Raw genomic sequence first — 15,260 nt, 5'->3', positions numbered from 1 at the left:
CACCTGTAGGCAAAAAGTAAAATGTAGTAAACACACAACACAAGGCTTTTTAAAATATTTTATTATTCTGCTCCGGAGGCCCCCCCTGTCTTCGTTATTAGCTCAATTACCAGGGGGGGCTTCTTCTTCCGCTCTCCGGGGGTCTTCCACTCTCCGGGGGTCTTCCGCTCTCCGGGGGGGGCTTCTCCGGACTCCGGGGGGGGCTTCTCCGGACTCCGGGGGGCTTCTTCCATCTTCTCCCCTCTTCCGCTCTTGACTCGGCGAACCCCGGTTCTTCTGCAGCTCTCCGGTGCCTTCTTCTTCAGCGCTGGCTGCCTGCTATGTTTGTGTGTTAGCTCGATTTCAAACAGGCAGCCGGCGCGGTCTTCTGTGACGCCAGGGTCTTCTGGTCTTCTGTTCTTCCGATGTTGCCTCGTCGCCTGTTGTCGCTGTAATGATGGAAGCGCGCCTTGCATCCCATTTATATAGGCATCACCGTCCCATCATGCTCCGGTAGGTACCCACGTGGTGGGTGCACGTGGGTAGGCACCCACCACGTGGGTACCTGCCGGAGCATGATGGGACGGTGATGCCTATATAAATGGGATGCAAGGCGCGCTTCCATCATTGCAGCGACAACAGGCGACGAGGCAACATCGGAAGAACAGAAGACCAGAAGACCCTGGCGTCACAGAAGACCGCGCCGGCTGCCTGTTTGAAATCGAGCTAACACACAAACATAGCAGGCAGCCAGCGCTGAAGAAGAAGGCACCGGAGAGCTGCAGAAGAACCGGGGTTCGCCGAGTCAAGAGCGGAAGAGGGGAGAAGATGGAAGAAGCCCCCCGGAGTCCGGAGAAGCCCCCCCGGAGAGCGGAGAAGACCCCCGGAGAGCGGAGAAGACCCCCGGAGAGCGGAGAAGACCCCCGGAGAGCGGAAGAAGAAGCCCCCCCTGGTAATTGAGCTAATAACGAAGACAGGGGGGGCCTCCGGAGCAGAATAATAAAATATTTTAAAAAGCCTTGTGTTGTGTGTTTACTACATTTTACTTTTTGCCTACAGGTGAATGGATAGGGGTACGATGTACCCCATATCCATTCACTTAGGGTGGGGGGCCGGTATCTGGGGGCCCCCTTATTAAAGGGGACTCCCAGATTCCGATAAGCCTCCGCCCGCAGACCCCGACAACCAATGGCAAGGGTTGTCGGGAAGAGGTCCTGTCCTCATCAACATGGGGACAGGGTGCTCTGGGGTGGGGGGGCCCGCAGTGCGCCCCCCTGCCCCAGAGCACCCAACCCCCCCATGTTGAGGGCATGCGGCCTGGCACGGCTCAGGAGGGGGGGGGGACGCTCGCTCGTCCCCACTCCCTTCCTGGCCGGCCGGGGTAGCGTGCTTTGGATACGGGTCTGGTATGGATTGTAGGGGGACCCCCTACGTCAATTTTTCGGCGTGGGGGGGTCTCCTTACAACCCATACCAGACCTAAGGGCCTGGTATGCTCCTGGGGGGGAACCCATGCCGGTTTTGAATTTAAAAATTGCCGTGGAGTTCTCCCTCAGGAATGTATACCAAATGCCGTCGCTGGAATGGGCCTTTACTAGGTTTGGCTAACTTTCCACATTGTAAAACCAGCCCTAATTTTGCGCCGGCAAATTCGGAACTTAGGCAGAAATCAAAGTGCTGAAATGCTTTGAAAATCTACTTAAGTCCTCATTTGCATACGCAAAGCTGGATTTCAATGAGAAATGCCCCCAGTGGCGGATGCGGTACTGCATCCTAAAATCTGACCGTGTAAGTGTTTTACACATGTCAGATTTTCTGCCTAACTTTGGAAAAAGCCTTTTGAGAATCGTTTCCAAAGTTAGGCACAGAGATACGCAGGCTGAACAGCAGTTAAGTCTGCGTATCTCTTTTGAGAATTTGGCCCAGAGTTTCCCAATTGGACCTGAAACACAATGGTTTTGTACAATATCTTCTCATCCTCCTTTAAAGTAAACACAATGGGTTTCTTGTGAAAAAAAAAGTAAACACAATGGGGTTTATTTACGAAAGGCAAATCCACTTTGCACTACAAGTGTCCACCCCCAAGACAATTCTTGAATCAGCTCTCAGGTGCTGGTGTGGGAAACAGGCAATAAAAGCCTTGCTGCTTTACAGTCGGTTTCCTACTGTGCATGCGCAAGGGCATGTTGAGCTTTGTAAATGGACCACAGTCTTCTGGGACCTGTGATGTGTCTCAGAAGACCGCAGGGGAAGGAGGGTTTGCTGAGCCGCTGTCAAAACCAGGTACCCATTCCCCCCCAAAAGGTACCAAAAGTGGCAGCAGGGGTGGGGGGGGGCAGACAAGTGAAGCTTCCCCTTTTGGATGGAGCTCCATTTTTTATAGTGTTCAAAGTTCTCTCTCAGCACAAAGCAAATTTTTTGAACACAAGGCATCTGCTTGTATTAATGTATACATTGATACTAGTACATTATTATTTATTTATTATTTATTACATGTACTTATATTATAGTGAAATTTTCATATTAACCCATATATTTCATATTATTGATATAACATTTTCCACATCAACATATATATCAAAATTTACGCAGCGCTTTACATATACAGTGGGTACGGAAAGTATTCAGACCCCCTTACATTTTTCACTCTTTGTTATATTGCAGCCATTTGCTAAAATCATTTAAGTTCATTTTTCCTCATTAATGTACACACAGCACCTCAAATTGACAGACAAAAACAGAATTGTTGACATTGCAGATTTATTAAAAAAGAAAAACTGAAATATCACATGGTCCTAAATATTCAGACCCTTTGCTGTGACACTCATATAATCAACTCAGGTGCTATCCATTTCTTCTGATCATCCTTGAGATGGTTCTACACCTTCATTTGAGTCCAGCTGTGTTTGATTATACCAATTGGACTTGATTAGGAAAGCCACACACCTGTCTATATAAGACCTTACAGCTCACAGTGCATGTTAGAGCAAATGAGAATCATGAGGTCAAAGGAATTGCCTGAAGAGCTCAGAGACAGAATTGTGGCAAGGCACGGATCTGGCCAAGGTTACAAAAAAAAATTCTGCTGCACTTACGGTTCCTAAGAGCACAGTGGCCTCCATAATCCTTAAATTGAAGACGTTTGGGAAGACCAAAACCCTTCGTAGAGCTGGAAGTCTGGCCAAACTGAGCTATCGGGGGAGAAGAGCCTTGGTGAGAGAGGTAAATAAGAACCCAAAGATCACTATGGCTGAGCTCCAGAGATGCAGTCGGGAAATGGGAGAAAGTTGTAGAAAGTCAACCATCACTGCAGCCCTCCACCAGTCAAGGATGTATGGCAGAGTGGCCCAATGGAAGCCTCTCCTCAATGCAAGACACATAAAAGCCTGCATGGAGTTTGCTAAAAAAAACACCTGAAGGACTCCTCCAAGATGGTGAGAAATAAGATTCTCTGGTCTGATGAGACCAAGATAGAACTTTTTGGTCTTAATTCTAAGCAGTATGTGTGGAGAAAACCAGGCACTGCTCATCACCTGTCCAATACAGTCCCAACAGTCAAGCATGGTGGTGACAGCATCATGCTGTGGGGATGTTTTTTAGCTGCAGGGACAGGACGACTGATTGCAATCGAGGGAAAGATGATTGCGGCCAAGTACAGGCATATCCTGGACGAAAACCTTCTCCAGAGTGCTCAGGACCTCAAACTGGGCCAAAGGTTTACCTCCCAACGAAACAAGGACCCTAAGCACACAGCTAAAATAATGAAGGAGTGGCTTCACAACAACTCAGTGACTGTTCTTGAATGGCCCAGCCAGAGCCTTGACTTAAACCTAATTGAGCATCTCTGGAGAGACCTAAAAATGGCTGTCCACCAACGTTTACCATCCAAACTGACAGAACTGGAGAGGATCTGCAAGGAGGAATGACAGAGGATCCCCAAATCCAGGTGTGAAAAACTTGTTGCATCTTTCCCAAAAAGACTCATGGCTGTATTAGATCAAAATGGTGCTTCTACTAAATACTGAGCAAAGGGTCTGAATACTTAGGACCATGTGATATTTCAGTTTTCCTTTTTTAATAAATCTGCAAAAATTTCAACAATTCTGTGTTTTTCTGTTAATACGGGGTGCTTTGTGTACATTAATGAGAACAAAATGAACTTAAATGTTTTTAGCAAATGTCTGCAATATAACAAAGAGTGGAAAAGGGGGTCTGAATACTTTCCGTACCCACTGTATATTGTACATTCACATCAGTCCCTGCACTCAAGGACCTGACAATCTAAAGTGCCTAACTCACATTTATACTAGAATCAGTTTACATTTTGGTAAACATAAAAGGATATTTTTTTTAGAACATTTTAAAGATTATTTTTTAGTGAACCTTGGTTTGATATTTAAAAAATCTTTAGAAAAACAGTAACTTAGCCACAGAAACACTTTCATTTTCTTAAGAACCTGATGCAGCAAAGCAGTCCAGAAAGGGTTATTATCACAAGACTATATTTCAAACCTTGTACACAATGATTATGCAATGTGTACTAAATATATTCAAATTCCTTCTCTCCCTCTGTCTCTCTTATCTGATCTAGTCTTTTCTTTCTTCATGGAATGATCTGTTATGTCTTTGTTTGTCCTTGTTTTAGGTCATTAATTTTTGAGAAACAGTAACAAGATGAGGCAATCTGAGAGAAGAGGGAGGATAGTTGGAGAAATAAGATGGAGAGAGATAGAAGCTGAATACTTTGCCAGGAATCACCTGAGAAACCACAGTGTGATAAAAACACACATTTTTCAGGCAGCTGTTAATGTGGCTGGCATGTTAATTACATGGCTGCTATCACATCAGAGATCTGAGAATGAAAGCACAGTGCATAAAAGGGGCTGCTTGGGAGGCTATAAATGTACACTTTATAGACCACCTTTCTACATAGGTATGTGAATGGAGATAAAAGAATGTTGCCACCTGACATGAAAAGCAATTTGCAAGAAATGCACATAAACATACAATTGTGGTTAACGTGACATCCCAAAAAGGCAAGACTAATCATAGACATGTGTTTTAATGGATTTCATTCCATTTGCAGGCTGAGGAGACCGTTAATCATTGTGAAGTGCTTAGATCGAATCGTTGCCTACATTTTCATTTAAAAAAGAGTTCATTAGAATACTATTTTACAGAAGCTGGTCTGGGAATGATTACAGGGTTGTTAAGTTAAATGTCTACACGATATATAATTGTATCAATTTATTAAAACTGCCAGAATTTTAAAGAAATATAAAATAGTACAAAGGCCTAAACTTTGAAAACAGAAACACATCTGTATTTAACACAGAAGTATAAGCAAATATTTCCAATACAGCTCAGGTTCAGTGTTTCTAGCTGCATCTTCTAGATTCATGTGCCACTTCCCCAAACTTCAAGATGGGGTAGTGCGCACAGGAACCCAACGGATGTGTACACCTACATTAAAAAAACTTCCATGATGTGGTGATGCTGCTGGTGCCGACATGCACATGCAGCCTGAAAGGACACAAACATGGCATGTACTACACTACGTGTAGCTGGCCAGCTAAGACCTGTCCTAGGTTGCTAATGCGACTTACAGTACAGACCAAAAGTTTGGACACACCTTCTCATTCAAAGAATTTTCTTTATTTTCATGACTATGAAAATTGTAGATTCACACTGAAGGCATCAAAACTATTAATTAACACATGTGGAATTATATCTAACAAAAAAGTGTGAAAAAACTGAAAATATATTTCATATTCTAGGTTCTTCAAAGTAGCCACCTTTTACAGCAGACACATCTCTAGAACTGTTAAGAGGAGACTGTGTGAATCAGGCCTTCATGGTAGAATATCTGCTAGGAAACCACTGCTAAAGAAAGGTAACAAGCTGAAGAGACTTGTTTGGGCTAAAGAACACAAGGTATGGACATTAGACCAGTGGAAATATGTGCTTTGGTCTGATGAGTCCAAACTTGAGATCTTTGGTTCCAACCCCCGTGTCTTTGTGCGACGCAGAAAAGGTGAACGGATGGACTCTACATGCCTGGTTCCCACCGTGAAGCATGGAGGAGGAGGTGTGATGGTGTGGGGGTGCTTTGCTGGTGACACTGTTGGGAATGTATTCAAAATTTAACGCATACTGAACCAGCATGGCTACCACAGCATCTTGCAGCGGAATGCTATTCCATCCAGTTTGCGTTTAGTTGGATCATCATTTATTTTTCAACAGGACATGACCCCAAACACACCTCCAGGCTGTGTAAGGGCTATTTGACCAAGAAGGAGAGTGATGGGGTGCTGTGCCAGGTGACTACCTCTTGAAGCTCATCAAGAGAATGCCAAGAGTGTGCCAAACAGTAATCAAAACAAAAGGTGGCTACTTTGAAGAACCTAGAATATGAAATATATTTTCAGTTGTTTCACACTTTTTTGTTATGTATAATTCCACATGTGTTAATTCATAGTTTTGATGCCTTCAGTGTGAATCTAGAATTTTCATAGTCATGAAAATAAAGAAAACTGTTTGAATGAGAAGGTGTGTCCAAACTTTTGGTCTGTACTGTACATGCATATACAGCTAGAACTGCTAATAACCTTAATACAATTCATATGCTCATATGTAAGAGATAAAAGCAGAGTTATTTACTGTAAATCTATATATGGATGTCGTGTAACAGTTGTATATTGTGTTAACAGAAGCAGAAGGAGAGAATATGCCCTTTAAAATGTGTTGTGTGACTATAATGTAAGCTCAATGACACAGCAGAATTGAAACCAGAAAGTATAGAGTTAAGCTTTTGTGAATCATCAGGAGTCTTAGCCAATCACAGCCAATCTCACATTGAACAGTAGTCTTGGCCAATCACAGCCAGCCTTACACTCATTCTGTCTGGAAAATTCCCAGCACACTGCTAGAATTGATTACACCAGAGAGAGAGAGAGAGAGAGAGAGAGAGAGAGAGAGAGAGAGAGAAAGATAGGAACTGAACAGACACACACCAGTCAGAGTTCTGTTTTATGGAAGCAAGTGGCCAAAATAGGTATTTAATACAGCTATATATGTTCCTATTGTTAATAGCAATATAGAGCGAGTAAAACTATTTATTAAGCCTCAGTGAGATCATAAAGTTTTTAAAAAACTTAAAGTGAGAGTACAGATACTGAAGAAAGATATATATCTACCATTTTATGTAGAATGACAAGATTGAACAGTTGAACCTCCATTTGTTATACTTTATTCAACACGTGTTTGTACATGGACTGCTTGCTGCGAAATTGTCAGTGTTATATATGAAGAAAAGCTGAAGTTAATAAAGAAGTTATCTCAAGAGTTTGGTGTGCTCTTCAAACCTACTGCTTCCATAGAAGGGCACTAGAAGAATTATAGAGGAACAGATAGTCTTGTTTGGACTAAAAGATCAGAGAAATCAAAATTCTTCTAATGCCACAGCGCATAAAGGCACTTCATAGTGCTGCAACTGCCACACTACGCTTCAAAGGAAGAGATTGACAGCACCTCAGAAGCCATTTGTCAATCACTTCTCACGAAAAGGAGCACAGGGCTTGTGTTCTGTGTGAATCCTCTCAGGCTTCCTTTGCATATCAGCACAAGCAGCATAATCACATCAACCTCAGTCAGATCCCAGGAAGCGCACCCAGAAGGGTGGCTCCATAGAACCCTGTGAGGGAAGGAATCCACCCTGAAACAGAAAAGCGTGGCTAACACAAAGCGGAACATCTGGGTTAAGGAAGGGGTGGACATTTTATTATTTTATATATTATATATATTTAATATCACTTAAATGACACACCACAAAGACCTTCATTTCTAGAGACAGCATGGCTTTGCTCATTCAAAATGACAGCGACTGCAGAAAGCCCACTTTACCGGCAGTTACAGTATATCACCGTCACATGACCTTCTCTATGTGACAGTGCTTAGCCCAATCATCAAACGCTGTCATGTGGGTGGCCAGTGATGGCATCGTCCTATCACCTCTGTCACCAGATGACACATAAAATTAGACAAAGGGATGCGTGGGGGAGTAGTATATAAAAGGTTGGGATAGGGGGTATCAATGAACACTTATGTCACTTTACCCTGACTGCGGAGAGTATCTTTTAATAAGATATAAATCATGATGTGAAATTAAAGTGGAGTTCTACCCGTTTTTGTTTTTTTTTTCACAAAAAATCCTAAAATAAATAAAAAAATATTGGATTTTTTTTTTGATACTCACCTGAAAGGGCTGTTGCTATGCGGAAGTAGCTCTTCTTCCTCTTCTTCCACTGCAGAGGATCTTCAGGCTCGTCCTACGTCGCCATGTCTTCTTGTGAATGAGCCGCTCTGCCTTCTGGGAACTGTATGTATCCCAGGAGGTAGCCGCCCATTCACAAAGCGCCATGAGAGTCTCGCATGCGCGGTAGGAAACGGACAGTGAAGCCGTAAGGCTTCACTACCTGTTTCCCTTAGTAAGGATGGAGGCGCCAGGACCGAGCAATCGGCAGCAATCGCCGTCGGGGGACCGACATCGAGAGCGACTTGGACAGATAAGTGTCCTTATAAAAAGTCAGCAGCTACACTGTTAGTAGCTGCTGACTTTTAAAAAAAAAAATAAAATCGCGGGTGGAATCGTGCTTTAAGTGCACAGAAGCAACTAGTTAGAAAACGTGTTCTACTGGTAAGACTATTCTGGGCAGCAGAAATGTAAAATCTGGCTGATTGCAATTGCCATTTCTCTTTATATCATGTTTTCCAGTACTTTACCTATACACTTTAATACCGGCTACACAGTTGCTTACATTTATCTACCAGTTGCTTCCTTGCTGCTCTGTTTACTCATGGAAGCAAGCAGAATACTCCATTGGTAAGCTCTAAGACCCCATTCACATCTGAGCATTTTATAGCTTGAAGCTCATAGCCACAAAACACTCAACATTAAAAATTCCACTGTTTAAAATTATGCCTATTCACACCTGAGCATTCAGGAATCTGTCGTTATGCACCTGCCACTTAAAAAAGAACAAGAGCTTTTTTCAGGCAGATTTAGGTATTTTATGTCCCATATACTTCAATGGGAGTGACTAAAAAAATTTGCAAAAAATTGTGTTATGTGAGTTTTTTTGGGATTTCCCATAATAAGTCTCTGGGGACAAAAATGACCAATCCTGTGCCAAAGAAGCTCTTTGATGTCAAATTTCTCTACAATGATGTGAAAAATGCACACAAAAATGTAAATAGCTTGACTATGCTATACCCAGTTGTGAATGTTGCCTTAAGTATAATTTGGTGCTTACAGAGGACTGAAGACTTTCTTCCTACCCCCAAATGACAGCACTGGGCTAACCCAACACATACAGTACAACAATGCACAGTGCTCATTGCCAGTCCAGACATTCTGCAACTAATTAGAAATCATTTATTTTTCCCCACAGAAAATATAATAGCTCTTTACCTTTTAGCACGCGGTTTAAAAATATCACCTTTGTCTGGAAGTAAGATTGAATCCTTTTTTCAGAAAAAATGCCAGCCTTATGAAATCTTTCCTATTGATAACATTGGCAACAAGGCCAGGGGGATCTCTCAAAACTCATAATTTGGTGTGAGAAAAAACATTTAGCTTTAGAGAACCAACACCCGCGCATCTGTCATTATTAGAGGGAATTTGGTCAAAAATCATTGAATCGCAAGAAAATTTAATTTAATGTCTTAGCTTACTTAGCTTAACTCAAAGCGAAACAAACAGAAATCATATTTCATTACTTTACCTTTGCTACACTTCCTAAAGTTGATTAGCTGATGTAAGCCAAGTTTCTACTCCTCTGCTTAAATTGCTCTACTCATTTTAAATAAAGGCTTAGTGGTTTATTTATTTAGATATATTGTAGGTCACAACTATGTATTCCCCAAGTAGAAAGCATATGATATTTAGTAATGTGATCACTCTTTTTTTCTCTCTCAATGACAAAATATGATGATTATCTTGCCAAATGTATGATTTTTTCCTATGACTATACAGAACATAAAATAAATAAATACATAAAAAACATAAAACATAGTAAGGACTGTAGATATGTATCTACTTTAAAAATCCTAACTAAGTTAATGTGGTGTTGTTATGTGATATTTGAAACAGGAAATACAGCTTTGTCTAATAAAAGAGATGGATAAACAGCGTTGCTTCTACCACCTTGAGAGGTTCATACATCAAATACTGCTATCGGGCTATAAATATGCATTGGTTTTGAAAGTAAAACAAATGTAAGGCACATCTATGAAAAATCATGACCGTCACTATCCACTGCGATGTGAATATTTTAGAGTGAGTTTCAGAATAAAGCATGAAACAAGATGTAATGATAGTTCTCCAGGGAACATGTATAAATGAAGGAACCTGTAAGGTAAAGGTCAAAGTATTTAAGCTGACTGATAAAACTAGACACCCCTTAAATTTCACTAGCTAAAGATCCCCACTATTAAAGAAAATCTAATTTTTTAAAGGATATGTACGGGCTTCGGCCCCATACACACGATAGAATCCATCCGCAGATAAATCCCAGCAAATGGGTTTCTGCGGATAGATCCTATGGTGTGTACACGCCAGCGGATCCGTTTCCGCTGAGAAATCTCCTCTGGGATGGATTCCAGCAGATCGGATATTTGCTGACATGCACAACAAATCCATCTGCTGGAATCCATTCCAACGGATGGATCCGCTCGTCTGTACAGACTTACCGGATCCATCCGTCCAAAGGGATTCCCCGCACGCGTCGTAATGATTTGACGCATGCGTGGAATTCCTTATATGACAGCGTCGCGCCGTCGCCGCGTCATAATAGCGGCGACGGCGCGACACGTCATCGCCAGAGGATTTCAGCGCGGATTTCAATGCGATGGTGTGTACACACCATCGCATAGAAATCTTCTGAAATCCTCGAGAGGATTTATCCGCGGATACGGTCCGCTGGACCGTATCTGCGGATAAATCCTCTCGTGTGTATGGGGCCTTCCTGTTTAAAAATTAAGCATGCTAATATTGTGCTCCCTATTTAAAACTAAAGCATTTTTATATGGTGCTAATGATACTTTATCAATTGAATTGATAGGTAGATCAATATCATACACACACACAAAATTATGAAATGTTATATATAAAAATATTTAATTGTAAAAAGTTTATAAAAAAATAGCAAAAATAAGTATATAAATATGAAAACCCTTTATCTTTTCCAAGTGTCCTGTAAGTTAATGTTCTAAAGAGTGATAAACCTCACACTACAACAGCTGGGTATCTCTTTGTAATAAATGTGTAAATAATTTGTATAAATATGGTCTCACCATGGGACTGCAAAAATAATAAAATGTCAAATATGAAATATAGCAGAGTCACAAAAGACAAACAAAAGAGCCTGAATTTATGCACAAAGGGGCAGATCCACAGAGATCTGCACCCGCACAGCGTATCAGTGATACGCTACGCCGCCGTACCTTACCTGGCTTTAGTTTGAATCCTTTAAGATTTTGCGCCGTAAGTTACGGCGGCGTAGTCTATCTCTGGCGGTGTAATTCAAATCGGCGATTAGGGGGCGTGTTTCATTTAAATGAAGCGCGTCCCCACGCCGAATGAACTGCGCATGCGCCGTCCCTAAATTTCCCGCCGTGCATTGCGCTAAATGACGTCACAAGGATGTAATTTTTTTTAACATAGACATGAATTACGTCCATCCCAATTCACGGACGACTTACGCAAAACAAAAAAAAATTCAAAATAAACGCGGGAACGACGGCCATACTTAACATGGCAAGTCTAACTATACACCGCAAAACACCAGCTTTAACTATACGCCGGAAAAAGCCGACTAGAGACGACGTAAGAGAATGTAACGGCCGCGCGTACGTTTGTGGATCGTCGGAAATAGCTAATTTGCATACTCGACGCGGAAAACGACGAGAACTCCACCCAGCGGACGCCGAAGTATTGCATCTAAGATCCGAAGGCGTACGAAGCCATACGCCTGTCGGATCTAACCCAGATGCCGTTGTATCTTGGTTTGAGGATTCAAACCAAAGATACGACGTGGGAAATTTGAAAGTACGCCGGCGTATCAGTAGATACGCCGGCATACTCGCTCTGTGGATCTGCCCCAAACTGTTTAAAATAGGTAAGAAAAATATGGAGGTCGGTATGATTTTAAAATAATTTGCCAATTACGGGTTATAGTTGCTTTCAAAACTCCCATTTTACACACAAGAATCTGTATGCACAAAAAAAATAGAAAACATAATGACATATTTACCCTGCTAATTGCCATCAAGAAGTCGAGTCTCCCAGAATGTCTCATGCAGTGACGTAACTTCCAGTATATAAGATGCTCCCATGCGAACACAAGCAAACTCAATCCCATTGCTACAAGGAGCATGTAGAAAACACCCGCCATATTGTCAATGTCTAACTTGCTGCTCATCACTTCAATCTTGTCATTGTGGCAAATTCCTGATAACCAAAGCCTTTCCAGCATTTCAATCTCATCTGTAAAAACAAAATGCACTGTTCTTATTTACCCAGTAAAAAAAATATATATATAGAATTCCATTGCAACATGTAGTAGTAATAAAGTATTGTACCCTGTTAGCCATCTTACTGATGTAAAATATTGGATATGGGTAAAAAACCCTGTGGACCAGAATCTGATCCTTACGGATGCTTTGGATTATAGATAACCATACATACTGTATCTGTTGTTCAAGTAGAGCTTGATTAAGGACACTAAGCACATACCTTTCTTTACCTTTTAGCAATTTGTACATACAAGTGATACACTGTGAGACATTGGGGGTTATTTACGAAAGGCAAATCCACTTTGCACTACAAGTGCACTTTCAAGTTCAGTCACTGTAGATCCGAGGGGGACATACAAGGAGAATAAAAAACAACATTTAAGCTTGCACATGATTGGATGATAAAATCAGCAGAGCTTCCCCTCATTTCAGATCTACCCAGGGCCGATCCTCACTATAGGCTCACTATGCAAGCCGCTTAGGGCCCCGCAAAGCCGCTTAGGGCCCCCCAAGGTACTAGAGGCCCCGTCTGGTGAGAAGTAATTTTCGCACCCTCACCCCGCTTCTAAACTCGCTGACTGAGTAATTTCCGACAGCAGAACACCCCCTCCCCCCGCTTCTCAACTTTCTTTAATGTGACATGTCACTGTCGTCAGGCCCCCCCCGCTTCTCATTTTTAATGTGCCATGTCATTTTGCTTAGGGCCCCAGGGAGGTCAGGATCGGCACTGGATCTACCCCTCAGATCTACAGCGACTACACTTCCAAGTGCACTTTCAAGTGCACTTGCAGTGCACTTGTAGTGCAAAGTGTTTTTTCCTTCCGTAAATAACCCCCATTGCAGTGTTCATGTGGGTTAATGGCCACTGCTAAAGTACAACTTTATGACTGTGGATATTACAGTTGCAATTTATCACCTCTATAGAAATAAACTGACCAAAACATAAATCTGTTTTCACACAGTGGATTAAGACGACAGCAAGTATCTCTGTGACACCGAGATAAAGTGTTTGCCCATGGAAATGTGAGTGTGGCCATGTGATACTTCTAATCTACACATGTGAGGAATCTCAGTATAACCTACTCGCTAATTCACCTGAAGCAGGAATTTACAGCTTGTTGTGTGGGACAATTATGTACTCAAATATCCTCAGGATGACTGGTTTGAAGGAAACATTGTGAATAACAGAGGTGGTGCTCAGAGTGCTTTTTTAGCAGAGACCCTAGAGAATACATTGACGGTCATTTTTTTCTCACACGGTATTTGCGCAGCAATTTTTCGAATGCTTTTAAAAATAAAAAAAACAGTTTCATGCTTTAAAAAAAAAAAACAGTAAAGTTACACCAATTTTTTTGCATAATGTGAAAGATATAGTTACGCTGAGTAAATAGATACCTAACATGTCACGCTTCAAAATTGCACATGTTCATGAAATGGCGCCAAACTTTGGTACTTAAAAATCCCCATAGGTGACGCTTTAATTTTCTTTACTGGTTACATGTTTTGAGTTACAGAGGAGGTCTAGGGCTAGAATTATTACTCTCGCTCTAACGTTCATGGCGACACTTCACTTGTGTGGTTTGAACACCGTTTTCATATGTGGGCGGGGCTTTTGCGTGCGAGCACACAGAGACAGGGGCACTTGTTAATTTTACTTCAATTTTTTTATTTTGACACTTTAAAAGAAAAAAAAAAATGATCACTTATATTCCTATTACAAGGAATGTAAATATCCCTTGTAATAGGAATATGACATGATCGGACCGCTTTACAGTGATATATGGGGTCAATAAGACCACACATCTCACCTCTAGGCTGGGAAGCCTAAAATAAAAATAAAAAAACAATCACCACTTCCTAGCCGAAGCGGTGCCATTTTTTTGAATGCAGAGGCCGGGCGTGACGTCATAACATTGCGCCCGGCCTCCGACGATCATAGAGACTCCGGCGACCATCTGGTCCACCAGAAATCTCTATCGTCAACATCAGGGGACGGCAGATTCGTTCTTCGACTCACCGTTCGCACAGGTGAGTAGGTAGAAGCAACAAAGGGAGGTAGGGGGGACATCCCCTTTCGCCGCCCGTAAGAACGATCAAGCGGCAGAACAGCCGCTATGATTATTCTTATGGTGCAGGGAATCGCCGGCTGAAAATGGCAATATCTGAATGATGCATCATTCAGATATACCACCACAAAGTCGAGGACGTCTTTGGACGTTAGGCGGTCGTCAAGTGGTTAATCATCTCTGGGGGTGTCTAGGTTGGGCTTATAAGCTTAAGACCAGCTCACATTTTTAAAGTGCAGGCAGTACAATCTAATGACTTTGGACTTAGATAATTGTGCATTAATCAGCAAGAGGAGGACCTTGGAAACACAAAGAAGATATGCATTATGATGTTTTGTGGATGTTTAAGGCTAGGTTCACACCACGATTTTACCATCCGATAAACGGACCGTTAAATCGGATGGAATCGTATGTGACAAAATCGTATGTAATCGTATGTCAAAATTGTCACTAAAAAATCGGATCCTGATTTTAAATAATGTCTGGGAAAAAGAAGATTTTTGAAGTTATGGATATTCAGGGGAACCCCGCTGGCAATTTAAAACAAAAATGACGTGCGGTTCCCGGTAAATATCCATAACCAGACCCTTCAGGTCTGGTATGGATATTCAGGGGAACCCCGCCGTCAATTTAAAACAAAAAT

General features: G+C 42.0%; 1 protein-coding gene across 1 annotated transcript in view; it reads right to left on the bottom strand.

Moving 5' to 3' along the window:
* Positions 1-15,260, bottom strand: part of GRIN2D (glutamate ionotropic receptor NMDA type subunit 2D) — a 441,978-nt gene that overhangs the window by 19,362 nt on the left and 407,356 nt on the right. The window contains exon 11 of the mRNA XM_040325680.1: positions 12,290-12,522. Coding sequence (XP_040181614.1) covers positions 12,290-12,522 — 233 coding nt within the window. The remainder of the gene's footprint in view (positions 1-12,289; positions 12,523-15,260) is intronic.

Source organism: Rana temporaria, chromosome 10 (genome assembly GCF_905171775.1).
Source record: "Rana temporaria chromosome 10, aRanTem1.1, whole genome shotgun sequence".
Lineage (NCBI taxonomy): Eukaryota > Metazoa > Chordata > Amphibia > Anura > Ranidae > Rana > Rana temporaria.
The sequence above is the reverse complement of the archived record's forward strand: the minus strand, read 5'-3'. Positions and strand labels throughout refer to the sequence as shown.